The sequence below is a fragment of the Crinia signifera genome, chromosome 12 (assembly GCF_055691185.1).
Source record: "Crinia signifera chromosome 12, ASM5569118v1, whole genome shotgun sequence".
Classification (NCBI taxonomy): Eukaryota; Metazoa; Chordata; class Amphibia; order Anura; family Myobatrachidae; genus Crinia; species Crinia signifera.
Window position 1 is genome coordinate 8,066,808 of NC_139228.1, and position 20,207 is coordinate 8,087,014.

The 20,207-nt window shown below is 46.9% G+C and overlaps 1 protein-coding gene across 2 annotated transcripts in view; it reads right to left on the reverse strand.

The window, feature by feature from the left end:
- Positions 1-7,871: 7,871 nt before the first annotated feature.
- LOC146049958 (uncharacterized) overlaps positions 7,872-20,207 on the reverse strand; it is a 31,425-nt gene continuing 19,089 nt past the window's right edge. For both annotated transcript variants that reach the window (XM_083166668.1, XM_083166667.1), the window contains 4 exons: positions 19,390-19,602; positions 16,450-16,574; positions 15,174-15,243; positions 7,872-10,043 (listed from right to left, as the gene is read on the reverse strand). In XM_083166668.1, the coding sequence (XP_083022794.1) occupies positions 10,039-10,043; positions 15,174-15,243; positions 16,450-16,574; positions 19,390-19,602 (413 nt within the window). In that variant the 3' untranslated portion in view covers positions 7,872-10,038. The remainder of the gene's footprint in view (positions 10,044-15,173; positions 15,244-16,449; positions 16,575-19,389; positions 19,603-20,207) is intronic.

Below are 20,207 nucleotides of genomic sequence, written 5' to 3' on the forward strand. Positions count from 1 at the left end.
GCAACAAACTTTCCATGGGCAATGAGCATGTAACTTCTCCTGGTCAACGAGAATGCATATCCCCCTATCTAACGTGAAAATAATACCCCTGGGCAACGAGCATGTTATGTCTCCTGGACAATGAGCAAGTTACTACCTCCCCTCCCCCCCCCATGGCAAGGAGCATGAAAACTCTGGCAAGGAGCATGACACCCCTGGCATCAATCAAGAAACCCCTGGCATCAATCAGGGAAAACCCTGGCGGCAATAAGCATGTAACTCATGGCAGCGAGCATGTAGGTAACATGTAGCAGCTATGTTTCATAATATGTAAAGGGTATTACGGTTTGTGGTATAATATGTAATAGGCATTATGGTGTATTATATAATTTAATAATTTTTATTGTTTTTTGCAAATTAAACATATAACACATAAACCCCCAAAGACATACAGAATGTAGTAGGCAAAGCCGGCCTGCGGCAAGATGCTGGCATATTGGTACGACAGAATGCACAGAGAAAATATTGACAATATGAATTGCAACATAGATATAAGGATAGTAGCATTTCTGGCCTACATATATATGATACCCCAAGTGCCCGCAGGCGCCACACGAGCACATGGAAATATACACGTCAACATAAATATCAGGAATAGCTAAAAAGAGTCCTGTCTCAACCGGCTGCCGTCAAATCTACTAGGAGAAAAAAAATAAAATAAACAAGTATACCCAAAAGGACCAAATCAACCCCCCAATAACCCCCCACCCTGTATGTCCCGCCCCCATCCTGGGAATACCTGGAGCCCTAAACCTAATTTACCCTTTCTAAAACCCACTAAACTACATTTCTAACTACAAGAACTCCTTCCCCCCTCCCTCCCTCCCCCCCTCCCCAAGAAATGTGAACCTATCAGGGTATTAAACAACGGAGATATACTGAGGGCTATAAACTTGCGACCCTAAATAAATTGAAGTAAATATCTATTGGCAGACAGCAAGAGAAAAAAAAAAAATGTTACATATATATATAGGAAGCATCAGGAGATATCACAAAATTATAGTGTGGCACATGGTATACACTATATCAGTCTGGGCAACACTCGAAGCCAGGATCTTTACATCAGCAGGTGTGAATGTAGGATAAGTTCCATAATAGGAGTGCGAGCAAGTCCAGACCGATGGCAAGAACATTACAGAAGAACGATACAGTCCTGGGTGGGCAACAACACATATAGAACAATAAAGCAGAGTGTTATGTTTAATTCTGATTATTGAAGCAGGGTCTTGCTGATATTTAACACAGGTGACAAGAGAAGTGAAGGCCCTGCAGCTTGCAGTGACACATCACGTAGATAGCGAATTCCATCCAGCTTGCAACATTACAATAAAAGCCGCTGGCATCTCAGCAAAACATGATGAGATGTAAAGCAGGAGACAAGGATATAATAACATTTTGGACAAGCACTATGAAGAGTGAAAGTAGTGAGGCATATGTAAGATGGAATAACAATTTGGTGGAAATACAGTGCTAATCTGGCCATCTCACAGTCTCGTAATATAGCAGGATGGGATTACTGTAGATAAAGTTAGTCCCGCTTAGACAGCTGTGATGGTATCTGGAGCGCTTATGGTACCGTGCATAGGAGACAGCCATAGACTTCAGATTCTTAGCAAGGAGCTGGAGGCAAGTTGTATCTTCGTCGGAGCAAGCAGGGACAACATTCCAATCAGTCACAGGCACGTGTAGGTCAATAGGGAAGTACGAGTCCATTGCAGCAAACATACCCGTATCAGGGTAAAGCGGAGGGCTTGTAGACCCGCATGTCTCCCTCATAGGCAGAGTTTCACATATTCTGTAGTGAAGTAAAGAGGATAGAACCCCCCTCCGATCAGTACACAGGGTTTTATGTTCCAGTATTGTGGCAGAGGAGGCCAGAGGTTCCATGCTTTTAGGGATATCTCCCGTATCGAACACAGCCCGATTCCCAAGGGGTGTCAGGGAGGATGAAACATCTCCTCTCAGATCATCCAGTTGCCGGCATAATCTAGTAGAGGCTGCATTTATCTCTTGCAGGATCTGTTGTAGAAGGGAGTCCATGTTTAATAGGAGCGAGCGGCGACTAGCCGGGAGAGACCGTAAACTATTAGTCTGCGCTCCCAATGCCATGAGATGCTACCATAGTCTTGCTGGTATTAGGATGGGGGCAGGGAGATAGCAGTGAAAGGATAAGGGGTGATAAAAGGGGGGAAGGTAAGAGAGAAGCAGGTAGTAGGCGCCTCCCCATGGGAGTAGACTTATACTTAAGGACAGGACAGGTAGGGGGAGGATCAGAGAGAGCAAGAGGGCACACCGTAAGGATTGTGGAGACTCACCAGCAGCTTTAAAGTTAAAAAGAAGCAATGGACTGTCCTAAGAGATCCAGAGAAGTGCGAGCGAGATTTAAGGGACCGGAGCAGCAGCAGAAGAAAGCAAGGAGGGCTCCAGCAGCAGGAGATCTGAGATCGGCGCCAGGAGGAACGGGCCGGCCGTGAGGAAGAAAGAGGCAGAAGACAGGACTCTAGCAGCGGGCAGCAGCGCCGAAGAGAAGCAGCAGCAGCCGGGACATACACACAGAGTCGGGTTGGAGCATCCCCAGGGCCGCACTCGCAGCCAGAGCGCAGCCCGTCCCCTCCTTACCCGACTCCCAGCAGCAGCGGGCACCAGCAAGAACATCCAGAAAGCACCAGAGGAATGATCCAGAAATATTATAAGTATCTTTATTTATTGGCATTTGTATCCCTTCTTATTCTTTTACTTAATTCCATATTCGGCACCCTGCTACCATCTGATGTCACAAACTCCCAATGTCTCTCTTATGAATTCAATCTTTAATGCAGATAGAATTTTACCACATGTTTTATATTATGCTGGGTAACTTTCCCCTAAGGAATAACAGCACCTAATAGAGTTTCACACCTATTACCTAACAGTACAGTTGGGATTCAGTGCTGAAGTTTTTTCAATGCAGACTTCTAGCAGTTTAAGGCCAAAAAATGAGTACTTGGGGATTTATTATTATACTCGCTGCAGCCTTTAGCAAAACAGCAAAGAATTAGGCCCAATGTTCAGGCAAGTTGCAAAGAATGTCCAAACCCCCCCCCCCCCCCCTAATTAAATTACTGAGGGCTTGTTTACATGGCATAGCATGTAGAGATCATGATAGAGGTATCCTTTCAATACAATCCATTCATCTACTCCTCCCACTAAGCAGAGCATACAATGGAGTCAGCAGGCTGCCTAGCAATGATAAACAAATGTATAATTTGCGCAATAAGACATTAATATGGTTATTATTATTATAGTTTTATTTATAAGGCGCCACAAGTGTTTCGCAGCGCCGTACAAACATGAAATGTATGATTACAGATGAGCGCCGAGTTGTGTCATTTCATATGTACTAGGGGAATGACATAGTTTTCAGAACATAATATAATATTGCTTAAGAGTGTTATTAGGATACGGCAAAGCATATGCTTAGATAGGCAGAATCCAAATATGGGAACGCATTGTTTTGATTTTAATGTTAAAAAATAATGCTGTTTAATGTTAAATATAATGCAAAATAAGGCAGGAAAATTAATTATGCAGTGCAATTTTCAGCGTGCAAGGCATCATAGGGGTATAATAGACAGTATTATAAATATGTTGCTGAATGGGGGAATGATATATGGTAGCAGGTTAGATTAAGCTGCAGTCAGTAATCTAATATGGTGTCACATACAAATGAGTAAGTTCATTGTTACGTGCATGTATGTACAATAATAATAATAGTACAGGATATCAATAAGTGAATTCATTACATTTGTGCATGATAAGCATTTTACTTCATATTAGACTGTTATATCTTTGGCAGATCCAAACTTACTGTTGCTTCCTGAAAAGCGCTGGGTTAATCTGCTGCTTTATAAAAAATCCTTTGCTGTTAGAATTCTGTTAAGTCAATTCATGCAATTGTATAAGAAGTAATGTATATAATTAGGGCACAGGGGTGGAACCATAGTTCTCACAGCAACTAAGTTTGTAAGTTAATTTTTTTTTTTTTTTTTAGTTTTTTGTTTAAAGGGGTACATGCTTGGCCTTAGCAGGGAAGACCTATGCGCAGTGCACCTGCCAGCAATGTGGTGGCTACATCTTATAACCTTTATGCTAATACAAGGGATAACAGCCCCTTCTTTTGAAGCTTAGTACAAGTTCTCTTTCACGGTCATTTAGAACAAAGGTAATGCACTATTTACTGAACAAGCTTAGTCCAACAATGTCCAATGCCAACGGGGCTTAATGGGACATTTCAAATTTCCATAGGGGTAGCTATTCAGTCACTTGTATACGGATAGAGGCAAGGTCTGAAATGTAAAAAGGAGAATGCAGGGAAGGTGGCATTATAGGATTATTGCTCAGGTTTGGGAGACTGCATGGTGCAACGTATTTACACACAGTACAAACTAACATGTTTTATGTCACCTCGCAGTGCAACACTTCCTCTTCCACCTGCAGATGCCTAAGGATCGGAGGGGGCGGGCAGGCTGATGACCTGGACGGACGCTGATGGTTCTTGTGGTTTTGGGGTACCTCGAGGGAGAATGGGGCGCATCGCAGTGGCCGCAGAGCTGGGACGAAGCAGGACTGACCAGGAACATGCTGCTGCTAGAGCTGTTCCCGATCTTAGTAGCGGTGGAGTTGTGGGGTAACAGGTTAGCCAACAAGGAAATAACCTTCTGGTATGACAGCCTGGGGGTGGTCCAGGCGGTCTATAAGCAAAGTGCCTCCTCCCCACCAGCGATCAATCTGATCAGGCATTTGGTATTGGTTTGCCTGCGGCACTACATTAACTTTTGCGCCAAGCACATCCCAGGGGTAGATAACATAACTGATGCCCTCTCAAGGGGAAAATGGGAAGCCTTTAGGGAGGCAGCACCGCAAACACAGCTGCAAAGGTTAACCTGTCCTTCTAATTTATGCAAGGTTGTCAATATGGCGTGAACAAGCTGGTGAAAGACTCATTAGTGCCTGCGGCAGGGAGAAGCTACAGCTCATGGCAGCAGCAAAGGGCGTAGCAAAGATGTCTTTAAAGCAGCGATGCTCAGGGAGGCATTCGCAACACCCTTCAGGAACAGGGGTCTCCAGCGGTCTGTTTTCTTTGCAGGAGGAAAATGAGGACTCCCGGAACGGGGTCCAAGGGTGAGATACGGTGGGGAAGCATTTCAGTTCAGGAGCAGAGAAGAGCGTGCAGATGGTTACATATAGGTTCTAGATTAATAGGGCGAGGGAAGGTCACGGTGAGGTGGCGGGCTATGGTTCTAGGAACCTAGCGTTGGCGGAAGTACTGCGGGCCAGCCAAAGTTTGGCGCCAGGAAACGGAGGCACCCCAGAAGAGGGGGTGCAAGATCCAAGGCCTGGCGTCGGAGGGGGCAATTGGGGACCCCGGGCGGTTACATGTTTCAGGTGCGAGAAGGGGTCCCCACCCCCGGGCGGCTTGATTCAGTTACGTTGGAGGGCTGGTGGACCGCAGTGCTATCTTTGCCACCTAAGAGAGTAGGATTATATTGGTAATCTGATTAATAAATGTGACCTTTAATTCGCCATAAATAAATGACTCAGTTTGGTTATTCCAGGTGAAGGGGAAAGGGGAGGGGGAGGGGGCGCTTTATAGGTGGGGGTGCTTGGTCTGTTTAAGGTTAAAGGAATGGCGGGAGCATCAGACGCTCAGAGGTTTAATAGGAGCGAGCGGCGACTAGCCGGGAGAGACCGTAAACTATTAGTCTGCGCTCCCAATGCCATGAGATGCTACCATTGTCTTGCTGGTATTAGGATGGGGGCAGGGAGATAGCAGTGAAAGGATAAGGGGTGATAAAAGGGGGGAAGGTAAGAGAGAAGCAGGTAGTAGGCGCCTCCCCATGGGAGTAGACTTATACTTAAGGACAGGACAGGTAGGGGGAGGATCAGAGAGAGCAAGAGGGCACACCGTAAGGATTGTCCCACCCACCCACCCTTGGACGAAGAAGGAGCAACATCCAAACAGCATCTAGGTTACAGCAGAGATTGTCTTAACAGAGGCGGAAATACTGCGGTCCAGCCAAAGTTTGGTGCCAAGAAACGGAGGCACCCCAGAAGAGGGGGTGCAAGATCCAAGGCCTGGCGTCAAAGTGGGGGTTGCAATTGGGGGACTCCGGGCGGTTCTAGTTACAGGAGAGATTGTCTTAACAGAGGCGGAAGTACTGCGGGCCAGCCAAAGTTTGGCGCCAGGAAACGGAGGCACCCCAGAAGAGGGGGTGCAAGATCCAAGGCCTGGCGTCGGAGGGGGCAATTGGGGACCCCGGGCGGTTACATGTTTCAGGTGCGAGAAGGGGTCCCCACCCCCGGGCGGCTTGATTCAGTTACGTTGGAGGGCTGGTGGACCGCAGTGCTATCTTTGCCACCTAAGAGAGTAGGATTATATTGGTAATCTGATTAATAAATGTGACCTTTAATTCGCCATAAATAAATGACTCAGTTTGGTTATTCCAGGTGAAGGGGAAAGGGGAGGGGGAGGGGGCGCTTTATAGGTGGGGGTGCTTGGTCTGTTTAAGGTTAAAGGAATGGCGGGAGCATCAGACGCTCAGAGGTTTAACAAGGCTGGTACTTGTTTAGGATGCGTCACAGGAGACAGAAGTAGATAGGAGTTGATAGTATAGTCACTGGAAGCTAAGCTGTGTTTGAGGAGCCGCAACCAGGTTTGTGCAGAGCAAAGATGGCGTCAGCGCGCCAAGCAGGTTGTCGCCGTCACCACTCACGCCAACATGAATCCTTTTAGTATAATATAAGTGCTGCAGGGCAATGGAGGAATGTGAGGTCACTCCCGCAGTATTTGGCAGTGGCAGACTCCGTGCCAAACTACACACAGCCCCTCCGCCCAACGGCTACACGAGCCAGGCAAGATGGCGCCGGTTCTCTCCGTGCGGATCGCGGCAGCAGGTCACCTCGGAAACCGCTAGCCGCTTATCCCGCCAAGCTTCTCCGGAGAGGGCACCAGCCCCAGCCCCCCAGTCCGCTTCACCCCCGGGAGTAGGGCGTCGTATTGTGCAGGATATTTGGCCGCGAGTGACGGAGCAGCAGCAGGCCGTAGCAAATGGAGGCACCGGAGCAGTGGGTGTGTATTATATAATAAATAATAGACACTACGGTGTGTGTTGTATCAGATGGAATAGGCAGTTCAGTATCGCAAGTAGAAATAGACTGCGCAGCACAATTTATTTCTACTACTGTATATCGCAGGAGAGCTATGCTGCACAGCATGACCGTCGCTCCACCCCCCCACCCCTTCCACGACAGCTGATGCTTTAGCACATACATGCCTACCCTCCAGCATTTAGCGGGAGGCTCCCGCTATTTGCATTACCCTCCCGCTGCCCCGCAAACATACCGGCACCTCCCGGTTTTTGGGTCTCTCAATAAAATCCGGACTGCGCATGTGCGCATCCGGAAACGTAGGGGGCGGGGCTTGTGCGGCAACATCACTGCCGGCCACTGCGGGGATATGGGTGGCCGAGCTGCTGCTGCAAGGAAGTCGGGAGGAGCACTGCAGGAGTGTCAGCATAAGCAGCAGCCAGGGCTTCCGGAGTTGGCTCCGCCCACCACACTCCGTGCCAGCCTCAGCCCTACTCATGGTTGCTCTGCCTGCTTCTCCTGTCACCGGCTGGCGGCTGCCCAATGCTTCCCCCTCACCACACTGCCTGCTCCCACACAGGGTCCCTGCACTCCCCTACAAGGATCAACACAGCTAGGTGAGTGCTGTGTGTACTGGGGAGTGTGGGCTGAAATATATATGGGAGAGAAACTGTGTGCACTGTGTGTGTGTGTGTGTGTGGGGGGGGGGTTTATAATGTAATATAGGGGAGGCTGTTTATAATGTATTATGGGGTGAATGTATATAATGTACTATAGTATCAGGGAGTTGTATATAATGTCATATGGGGGAGTAACTGCAATGTGTGTGTGGGGGGCTGTGTATAATGTAATATGGCTGTGTGTAATATGGGGGGTGGTGTATAATGTAATATGGGGGCTGTACATAATGTAATATGGGGGGTGGTGTATAATGTAATATGGGGGGTGGTGTATAATGTAATATGGGGGACTGTGTATAGTGTAATATGGGGGGCTGTGTATAATGTAATATGGGGGGTGGTGTATAATGTAATATGGGGGCTGTGTATAATGTAATATGGGGGGTGGTGTATAATGTAATATGGGGGCTGTGTATAATGTAATATGGGGGGTGGTGTATAATGTAATATGGGGGACTGTGTATAGTGTAATATGGGGGCTGTGTATAATGTAATATGGGGGGCTGTGTATAATGTAATATGGGGGGTGGTGTATAATGTAATATGGGGGACTGTGTATAGTGTAATATAGGGGGTGGTGTATAATGTAATATGGGGGGTGGTGTATAATGTAATATGGGGGCTGTGTATAATGTAATATGGGGGCTGTGTATAATGTAATATGGGGGCTGTGTATAATGTAATATGGGGGGCTGTGTATAATGTAATATGGGGGCTGTGTATAGTGTAATATGGGGGGCTGTGTATAATGTAATATGGGGGGCTGTGTATAGTGTAATATGGGGGGTGGTGTATAATGTAATATGGGGGACTGTGTATAGTGTAATATGGGGGGTGGTGTATAATGTAATATGGGGGGTGGTGTATAATGTAATATGGGGGCTGTGTATAATGTAATATGGGGGCTGTGTATAGTGTAATATGGGGGGCTGTGTATAATGTAATATGGGGGCTGTGTATAGTGTAATATGGTGGGCTGTGTATAATGTAATATGGGGGGCTGTGTATAGTGTAATATGGGGGGTGGTGTATAATGTAATATGGGGGACTGTGTATAGTGTAATATGGGGGGTGGTGTATAATGTAATATGGGGGGTGGTGTATAATGTAATATGGGGGCTGTGTATAATGTAATATGGGGGCTGTGTATAGTGTAATATGGGGGGCTGTGTATAATGTAATATGGGGGCTGTGTATAGTGTAATATGGTGGGCTGTGTATAATGTAATATGGGGGGCTGTGTATAGTGTAATATGGGGGGTGGTGTATAATGTAATATGGGGGACTGTGTATAGTGTAATATGGGGGGTGGTGTATAATGTAATATGGGGGGTGGTGTATAATGTAATATGGGGGCTGTGTATAATGTAATATGGGGGCTGTGTATAGTGTAATATGGGGGGCTGTGTATAATGTAATATGGGGGCTGTGTATAGTGTAATATGGTGGGCTGTGTATAATGTAATATGGGGGGCTGTGTATAGTGTAATATGGGGGGTGGTGTATAATGTAATATGGGGGACTGTGTATAGTGTAATATGGGGGGTGGTGTATAATGTAATATGGGGGGTGGTGTATAATGTAATATGGGGGCTGTGTATAATGTAATATGTCTCTGTGTGTAATATGGGGTGGCAGTTTATAATGCACTTTGGGCCTGATTCAGGTCCAGTATCACTCTCGCCGAGGTGTTCACACTCTCAGGGGAGGGAAGGGGGCGGGCAGGGGGCTGGAACAGAGGAACGCCCAGTGTTTTATGCAAGCTATGTATGGATGCAGTACAATACTTACACTATTTTTTTCTTTTTGCTGCTTTTAGTACTATAGCATACCTCCGAACTGTCCTGATTATAGAGGCCATGCCCACATGACCTGTAGCTCCGCTCTTTCCCGTGGGGGGGGGGGGGGTTGGGGGGGGGGCTGCGCCGGGAAAGTTGGGAGGTATGCTATAAGAATCTCCCTGAAACTGTTTTCCAAAAGTAGGCAAGTATGCTTTAGCATGGTCTGTGAACTATGTCTCTAGGTATAGTGATGTAGGAATCCCGCCTACTGTTAAGCTGGCTCTGCCAATTTTTGATTTCGTGCCACCATGAGGCCGCTTCCAGAAATTTTCCTGGGCCACTTTTAGTCCCCAATCCGCCCCTGGTCATGGACCAAAATTCTAAAGAAGAGATTCCCATCACTGTGGTAAGTCTTATCCTATAAGAGATGGGAAAAAATATATAAAAATATGATATAAGTACAGAATATAATATAATAACAGTTACCAGAGCATTAGTGCACACAGCGAATGTTCTTGTAGACAGGTAGAAGTAATACAGAGGAACTGCAGCTTATTTAGCAACATTATATTTTAAATGTAAGGTACTTGTGTATTATCACGGCGCCCAGATTTCCTACGTACGGCACCGTAGGGAAATCGCATCGCATCGCATGGGCCATGCGATGCGATTTTTTTATTTTTTCATTTATTCACTGCTAATGCCCCCAGGCCATCTGATTCCATAGCATCGCATGGTTCCATACCATGCCAGACAATTGTATGCCATGCAATTAGGTTTGAATGACCCCCCCACTATCTACGCCACCCTGAAGTGTGGCGAGCGGCGGCGGAACGCGTCCGCCTGACCTTTTCATTCCGCCACGATCCACGTTGGCGTGGAGTTGATTTTATATAGTGTGTTGAGCGCAGCGAGCCACCGAGCCCGCAGCGTGGCGAGCGCACGTGGAATACATGCTTCGGGCTCGGTGGCTCGCTGCGCTCGCCACACTAGATAAAATCAACTCCACGCCGACGTGGATCGTGGCGGAATGAAAAGCTCAGGCGGACGCGTTCTGCCACGCTTCGGCGTGGATAGTGGGGGGGTCATTCAAACCTAATAGCATGTGACCATTTAAAAGATAGGATGCGATAAAAAAATCACATCCTATCTTTTTCATGTATTCACTGACTTTGGCCATTATAAAGATAGGATGCGATAAAAAATCATTAATGGCGCCGTGATAATACACAAGTACCAAATGTAATGCCATTTAATAAGCTGCAAAGGGTATTCAACATGTGGCCCTCCAAGTGCTGTGGAACTACACATCCCAGCATGCCCTGTCACATGTTTGCTATTAGGGAATGCTATAGCAGATCATGCTGAGATGGTTATTACTCCAGCAGCTGGAGGCAGAGCCGTAACTAGGTGCCATGTTCTGGATTGAGGACTGGCACCCCCTCTCCCCCCACCAACAGTGACAGTGCAAACTGAAGGGGCGTGCCCAAAAAGAGTATGTGGTCCTGTAGGAAAGGGGTCTGGTCACACAATAGTAACCCCCAATTCAAATTACTCTGCACAGTGGTACACCCTTTATGCACAGCACACCACGCAGTACTACACCCCCTACAGCATGCCACTCAGAAGTACACCCCTTACCTATGGCATGCCACAGAGCAGTACACCCCTTACACATAGCACACCACACAGTAGAACATCCCTTATGCATGGCAGGCAGTAGTACTCCCCTCGCACATGGTGCACCATGCAGCAGTACACCCCTTACACATAGCACACCACACAGTAGAACATCCCTTATGCATGGCATGCAGTAGTACTCCCCTTGCGCATGGTGCACCATGCAGCAGTACACCCCTTACGCACAGAGCACCACACAGTAGAACACCACTTACACATGGCGCACCACACTGCAGTACACCAATAAGGCACTGTGTGCCATGCAGCACTACATCCCTAACCCACAGCATGCTGTGCAGCAGTACACCCTTTATGCACAGAACACCACACAGCAGTATACCCCTTAGGGGGATGCGGTCATTTGGTCTACAGCATGGTGGTCGACAGTCATTAGGTCAACACCATTAGGCCGACATGGGAAAAGGTCGACATGGTTCTAGGTCAAAAGGTCATTAGTTACACAGGTCATAAGTTCGACAGTGTCTAGGTCGACAGTCAAAAGGTTGACATGGGTTTTTCCACTGTTTTTTGAGCCGACATGTGCCGACAGGCGGTATTTCATGCCCTACCATCCACTAGGGCGTGGTGGGAGAATAAAATAGTGTGGCGAGCGCAGCGAGGCACCGTGCCTGACGCATGGCGAGCCCAGCAAGCGATGCGAGGGGATGCGGTGCATTTGAAACTGTGTCCATGTCAACTCTGTTGACATTCAGGTAACAGTGAAAAACCCCACGTCGACCTTTTGACTGTCGACATAGACATTGTCGAACTAATGACCTGTCGAACTAACGACCTGTCGAACTATCGACCTAGAACCATGTCGACCTAAGGACTGTAGACCAAATGATCCCAAATCCCCTTAGGCACAGTGCACCACGTGGCAATACAGTCCTTACTCACAGCATGACACGCAGCAGTAGACCCCTTACACACAGCAAGCCATGATTCAGGTTCACTTGCAATGCACATTTGGTTTGCTAATGGACAAAACCATATGCACTGCAGGTGGGGCAGATGTGACATGTGCAGAGAGAATTAGATTTGGGTGAGTTATTTTGTTTCTGTGCAGGGTAAATATTGACTGCTTTATTCTTACACTGCAATATAGATATCATTTTGAAGAACAAACCGCACCCAAATGTAACTCTCTCTGAACATGTTACATCTGCCCCACCTGCCGTGCACATGGGGGGGGGGGGGTGATTCAGTTTGGTTTGCAAAAGCAAACTCCTTTTTATGGACAAAACCATGTGCACTGCAGGTGGGGCAGATGTAACAGAGAATGACATTTGGGTGTTTTATTGTTTCTGTGCAGGGTAAATACTGGTTGCTTTATTCTTATACTGCAATTTAGATTTCAGTTTGAACACACCCCACCCAAATCTAACTCTCTCTGCACCTGTTCCATCTGCCCCCCTGCAGTGCACTTTTTTTTTTTTTTACATTAAAGAAGGAGTTTGCTTTGCAAACCAAACTGAATCACCCCCATGGTTTTGTCTATTAGCAAACAAAATGTGCTTTGCGAGTGAACCTGAATAAGGCCCCATTTTTCTATGCAAGGGGAGCAAATACATGTATTTTGTTTCTGTGCAGGGTAAAAACTAGCTGCTTTTGAATGTAGCCCACACGTTAGACAGCTTTATATATTTTTACTGCAATTTAGATTTCAGTTTGGACGCACCCCACCCAAATCTAACTCACTCTGCACATGTTACATCTACTGGTGTACTATATATAAAACATTAATGAGAAACTTGACAGGACCTCTACATCAATTCATTGCTATTAATTGGAGTCTTTCATATTAATATAAGAGATTAATAAGATTGGTTCACACACACACACACACACACACACACACAAATTAAGTAGGAACGGAACGAGCCTCGCAGTAAGACACCTGTAGACATTTCATTGAGTTTGATTTATGAGTTGGATAATGTAGATGTGCTATTATTTAATCAGTATTATTACCAGGTACTTTTATAGTGCAGCAAATTTCGTTGTGCTTTAAAATTGGAAACAACAATGATGAAACAAACGGAGTAGTGCCATCAACTCCCTACTAGTTAACTCTCCAATAGGCCGATATAACAGTTTGATCTTGAATGATATGATAATGCTCTATAACCTTCTAGATTATGATGTGATAATGATATACGGTTAAGATTGACTATTATAAATTATGGTATGATTAGTTAAAAGCCTGTTAAAATGGCGGCTTAGTCCCTGTCTGCTCCTACTTACAATCTCTGTCTTCACAGCTCCCTCTCTCCATATGCAGCAAGTTTGAAACAGATCATTTTGCTTTCAGTTTCTGTTAAGGAGTAATTTGGTCCATCAAGTGGCCTCTAGTGGTCACTGGTGGTACTTCACCTCAGAGTTGAGTATATAGGGCCGCATTTATCAAACAATATTTGCGGCTAAATCCACGAAAACTCCCATTTCCGGGGATTAACCACAAATATTAAGTATCCCCCTAATGTACCAAATTGGTATCTCCGAGCCCTGCTGCGATCCCCCCCCTGCAGCGCCGCCGGCCGCCTCCCCCATAGGTTTTTATGGAAAATGCGAAGCTGCCCGATGTATCAACATTGGGCAGCCCAGCATCACACCCCGGGGCTATCGCCATACTGAGATGGTGGTAGCCCACTGTAGCCTATGGGCTATGGATCACACTGCTTCCAGGCCATGTATTGTCAAGAACTATTATTGTATTTTATTTAGTGCCAGACATAGTAAAACACAAAAACAAATAACTTTGTTTCTGGGACAAAGCATGTTGCTAAGCAAGAGTGCAAATATATTATATTGTTTCCGTGTAGGATAAATACTGGCTGCTTTTGCATGAAGCGCACAAATGTTATACAGCTTTATTTTTACACTGCAATTTAGATTTCAGTTGGAAGCCCCCCCAAAATTGAAACTCTCTTCACATGTTACATCTCCCCCCTGCAGTCCAGCATGGTTTTGCCCATTTGTGCGATTTGTTTCTTTGTGAAGAAAGCTGAATCATGCCTTGATCGTAACATGAATCTAAATATATATCTATGTTTAGTTGGGTACTTATGTAGTATCTGGGCTGCCGATTTTTTGATTGTATGCCTTAAGTTAAGGCATACAATCAGATGCGATATCGCATCGCATCGCATACGATGCGATGCGATGCGATGACCCGATTTTTCCATAGGATTCAATGTTAAAATGGACTGAGTCCATTTTAACATGGAATTCAATGGGAAAAAGGGGTCCTTTTCATACCCCTACTATCCAAGTGGGCATGGAGTTGGATATAAACCTGTGGCGAGCGTAGCGAGCCACCGAGCCCGAAGCGTGGCGAGCGAAGCGAGCCCCGCGAGGGGACGGTATTCTGTGTCCCCTCGCGGGGCTCGCTACGCTCGCCACGCTTCGGGCTCGGTGGCTCGCTACGCTCGCCACAGGTTTATATCCAACTCCATGCCCACTTGGATAGTAGGGGTATGAAAAGGACCCCTTTTTCCCATTGAATTCCATGTTAAAATGGACTCAGTCCATTTTAACATTGAATCCTATGGAAAAATCGGGTCATCGCATCGCATCGCATCGCATCGCATGCGATTTGGTCGGGTGCGATGCGATGCGATGGACCCGATTTCAAAATCGGCAGCCCAGTTACTACATAAGTACCTTTAGTTGTTATTATCTAATAGGTCATAAATGGCTATTTGTCAAAGTCCGTATCATGACGATACTGAATCGGGAAGCGATGCTTGGACACCAGTGGTGCCGGCAATTGCCATTATGATGGTGGACAAAGTGGACCTATGTATGTAAGTATGTACAATATATATATCCCCTAATTAGGAAAGGTAAAATAAATATTACAGACCTGCATTCCACTTCTTCTCAGAGTCCGCTGAACAGATTATGTCGGGGTTTTCATCTTCTTTGCCTTTTTTCTAGAACAGGGCAGATTACTAATGATATTAGCTTCAAGCATTTATATAAAGATTACCATATGTTGGTATTAAAGTTAACAATATATTATCTATAATCCACAGACCTCACACCTGTGACTACTCTCTGCTTCCACTATTTGTGTTGGGTGTTACCTAGTAGACCTACAAGAGAACCGGTTATTGCATATGGTGCGATTTCCAAATTACAGGCAAGTAGTTTTCATTGGATACAACGCTGCCTCACAGCATTGGCACCGCTAGTACGGGATCCGGGTGATGATTCTACAATGTATTGGTCGGCATGGCAGGGGGTCAACACGTGAAAAGGTCGACATCAGGTATTTCTCAGTCTAATTTTTGGGGTGACTTTCATGCATAACCATTCATGTGGACTGCGAATGGCCCGAAGCAAGGTGAGCGTATTGAGCTAGGGTACGTGCTAATACATTATGGGTCACAAGCTCAGGTGTCGATATGGATGGTAAAGCAGGGAAAAAACTGAAAAACTCATGTTGACCTTTTTCATGTGCATGTCGACCTGGTGCTAATGTTGACACTGTCTATCCTATGTTCTACTCCCAAGGTAACATTTGTGTGCAAGGTCAAGGACTGTGAAGTACATCGGTGCCGGATGACCTCCCAACAGTCAGAATTCCGACAGTCAGTATACCGACATCGGAATCCCGACTGTTAGAAGCGCGACAGTTGGAATCACAACTGACAGGGGCTATTCTCCCTCGTCCAAGACCCCCATAGAGGGAGAATAGAATAGGTGGCGGGGCGAGTACAGTGACCCCGCAAGGTGCTTCTTTGCGCTCACCCCGCTGTCAGAGTATCGGCAGTCGGGATTCAAACGTCGCTCTAATGACAGTTGGAATCCCAATAGTCAGACCCCAATTCCACACCCCCAGTACATTTCCTAAATGCGGTCTGGCTTCTATACAGTTACTAACATACATTGAGCGGTATGCATTAGGCACGAACCTCGCCGTCCTCTGACAGCCAGGATTCCCTCGGAACGATGAATAGGGTGAGTGGCTGGCACGGGGGTTAAAAGGCGAGGGTGGCTTGTTTTCGCCCATCCTCACCAGTTAAACCTCCCTTGCCAGCTGCATTGAATACTTTTAGCTCGTGCTCACAATCACCTGCACAGATAAAAATTTGGAAAAAACCCCAAAGAAAAAAACAAGATCAAATAATACTTACATACATATTGTGGAGGCGACATTTGAAGAACCGCACTAATCCTGTCACTGTCGCTATCAATACTGACACGGTCACTACCAATACTGACACGGTCACAACAGGAACGAACCAGCCTTCATGACCACCTGAGATAAGTATATGCACATACATGAAATAAGAGGAGTGGTACAATTATAGAGGAATCGGTACTTATGTAGTATCTGGGCTGCCGATTTCTAAATCGGGTCGGATCGGGAGATCGCATCGCATCGCATGCGACCATGCGATTCGATGCGATGCGATGCGATGCGATGACCCGATTTTTCCATAGGAATCAATGTTAAAATGGACTGAGTCCATTTTAACATGGAATTCAATGGGAAAAATGGGTCCTTTTCATACCCCTACTATCCAAGTGGGCATGGAGTTGGATATAAACCTGTGGCGAGCGTAGCGAGCCACCGAGCCCGAAGCGTGGCGAGCGAAGCGAGCCCCGCGAGGGGACGAATACCGTCCCCTCGCGGGGCTCGCTTCGCTCGCCACGCTTCGGGCTCGGTGGCTCGCTACGCTCGCCACAGGTTTATATCCAACTCCATGCCCACTTGGATAGTAGGGGTATGAAAAGGACCCATTTTTCCATAGGAATCATTTTAACATTGATTCCTATGGAAAAATCGGGTCATCGCATCCGATATCGGATGCGATATCGGATGCGATGCGATGCGATATCGCATCGCATCGCATCTGATTGTATGCCTTAACTTAAGGCATACAATCAAAAAATCGGCAGCCCAGATACTACATAAGTACCGAGGAATCTCTGCACGGTGATGAGAACCAGATTATCAACCACTCCGCTCCAACGGTCATATAACTGAGTTGTAGCAAACAGCAGAGAATCCTTCCAAACATTATTACATCACAAATGCACAGCTTATTATGAAATATTCCCGTATCAGAATAGTGAGGCATTATCTGCCAGTCAGGTCCATATCTATGGTGGTGGGGAGGGTGGCACGGCACCCAGGGCAGCAGTGCTAGGGGCACTGTTGGCGACAGCAAAAAGGGGCCTAGATGCGTACCAGCGATACTGGCAGATGAGATGGATAAATATGGCAGCAGCAGGGGGGATAGGCTGCTATTACAGCTTGCGGGCATGGTGCTTAGTACTGTAGGAGATGCTGGGAGTTGTAGTCCAGCTCTGTGATTTGCACACTGTAAAAAAAAAGCTTCTCTGTGTGACATTCCCAGGCCACCAAGCCTAAGAGGACCTGTCCTAGGAATGAGGCTGGGAGCAATGGCAGGTGAGGAGGAGCCCGGGACACAGAGGCTGAGAGGGCCCGTCCTAGGAAGGAGGCTAGGAGCAATGGCAGGTGAGAAGGAGCCCGGGACACAGAGGCTGAGAGGGCCTGTTCTAGGAATGAGGCTGGGAGCAATGGCAGGTGAGGAGGAGCCCGGGACACAGAGGCTGAGAGGGCCTGTCCTAGGAAGGAGGCTGGGAGCAATGACAGGTGAGGAGGAGCCGGGGACATGGAGGCTGAGACGGCTTGTCCTAGGAAGGAGGCTGAGAGCAATGACAGGTGAGGAGGAGCTGGGACACTGAGGCTGAGAGGGCCCATCCTAGGAAGCAGGCTGGGAGCAATGACAGTTGAGAAGGAGCCCGTTGGGTGAGAGGGCATCTTCTCCAAATTCTGTGGGTTATTCTGGTTCACCCGCAAAGGCAAATTCAGTCTCAGATGGACAAAACCATATTCGGAGAAGATCCGGCTTTGCGTTTGCTTTACACTCAGACCATAGTGTTTGAACGTGTGAGTTTCTCAATTAATTTATTTTAACTTAATGAACTGGAATTTTAGTTACTTTGTCTTAAAATCTTTCTAAATGTATATATATATATATATATATATATATATATATATATATATATGTGAAAAGAAAAAGGAGCACACAATAGAGCCACAAGTTTAAGATTTTACTGAAAAAATCTGTATAAATGCTCATACAACACAGTATAAATAGCCAGCATGAGAAGCATAATCACCGACAATTAAATGCACGCTGTAGGCACGGGATCTGGGGACTCCAGGTATTCCGTCCAAGATGTATAGCGGCAATGGCGTTCTCTGAATGAAGAGATGCGTGTGGCACGGGATCTGGAGATTCCAGCAACTTCCGACCAGAATGAAAACGGTGACAGCGTACACGACACACCAAGCTGAAGGCACGGGACCTGGGGACTCCAGTCTCTCCGACCAAGATGGATCAGCGACGGCGGCGGCAGCGTTTTCAGCACGGCAGCGACGGACAGGTAAAAATCAGCACAGGAGCTCTGATACGTCAGGAGGGGCGTGTCCTCCTGACGTATCAGAGCTCCTGTGCTGATTTTTACCTGTCCGTCGCTGCCGTGCTGAAAACGCTGCCGCCGCCATCGCTGATCCATCTTGGTCGGAGAGACTGGAGTCCCCAGGTCCCGTGCCTTCAGCTTGGTGTGTCGTGTACGCTGTCACCGTTTTCATTCTGGTCGGAAGTTGCTGGAATCTCCAGATCCCGTGCCACACGCATCTCTTCATTCAGAGAACGCCATTGCCGCTATACATCTTGGACGGAATACCTGGAGTCCCCAGATCCCGTGCCTACAGCGTGCATTTAATTGTCGGTGATTATGCTTCTCATGCTGGCTATTTATACTGTGTTGTATGAGCATTTATACAGATTTTTTCAGTAAAATCTTAAACTTGTGGCTCTATTGTGCGCTCCTTCTTTTTCTTTTCACATTCCCACTGTTTCTGAGACCTGACTAGCCCCATTTGAAGTGAGCTGCACTACGCTATTAATGGTCGGACAGACTTTCAGCTGATTATTATTTCAGTGTGATTTTGCGCAGATTCTGCATTTCTTATATATATACACTGATAGAAGTACGGAATGTTTCCCACCTACAGAACATCTCCCCAGTATTACCTGTCTTGCAGGATTCCTTCAGGATACAGTGGCTGCAGTCTGCATTGGGTGTAACACAGGTGCAGGTCTCTGGGTTATACAGATCACTTATAGTAGAAGTGCTGCTCACGCTGCAGGTGAGAGTCAAATCTGCTCCATCTGTTCTACAGGTCACACTGCAGGGATCCAGAGCGGAGGCTTCACTGGGAAGCGCATAATTATCTGTTCTCTTAGCTGCACAGAAAAACATAAAATAAAGATAGTGTGAACTCATCATGTATTAGTCCTATATTCCTTAGTGTTGCGCTGGAACGCTCTGCAGTCTCACCCACTGGGCCTCATTCAGAGTTAGGCAGAAACACAACTGGCTCCATCTTGTGGTGCACAAGCAAAACCTTCCACACAGACTGGGAGGGGGGAGTACAATACCGGGCACACAGACGAGGAGGAGGAGCACAATACCGGGCACACAGACGAGGAGGAGGAGCACAATACCGGGCACACAGACGAGGAGGAGGAGCACAATACCGGGCACACAGACGAGGAGGAGGAGCACAATACTGGGCACACAGACGAGGAGGAGGAGCACAATACTGGGCACACAGAAGAGGAGGAGGAGCACAATACCGGGCACACAGACGAGGAGGAGGAGCACAATACTGGGCACACAGACGAGGAGCATAATACTGGGCACACAGACAAGGAGGGCCGAGCACAATACCGGGCACACAGACGAGGAGGAGCACAATACTGGGCACACAGAAGAGGAGCACAATACCGGGCACACAGACGAGGAGGAGGAGCACAATACTGGGCACACAGAAGAGGAGCACAATACC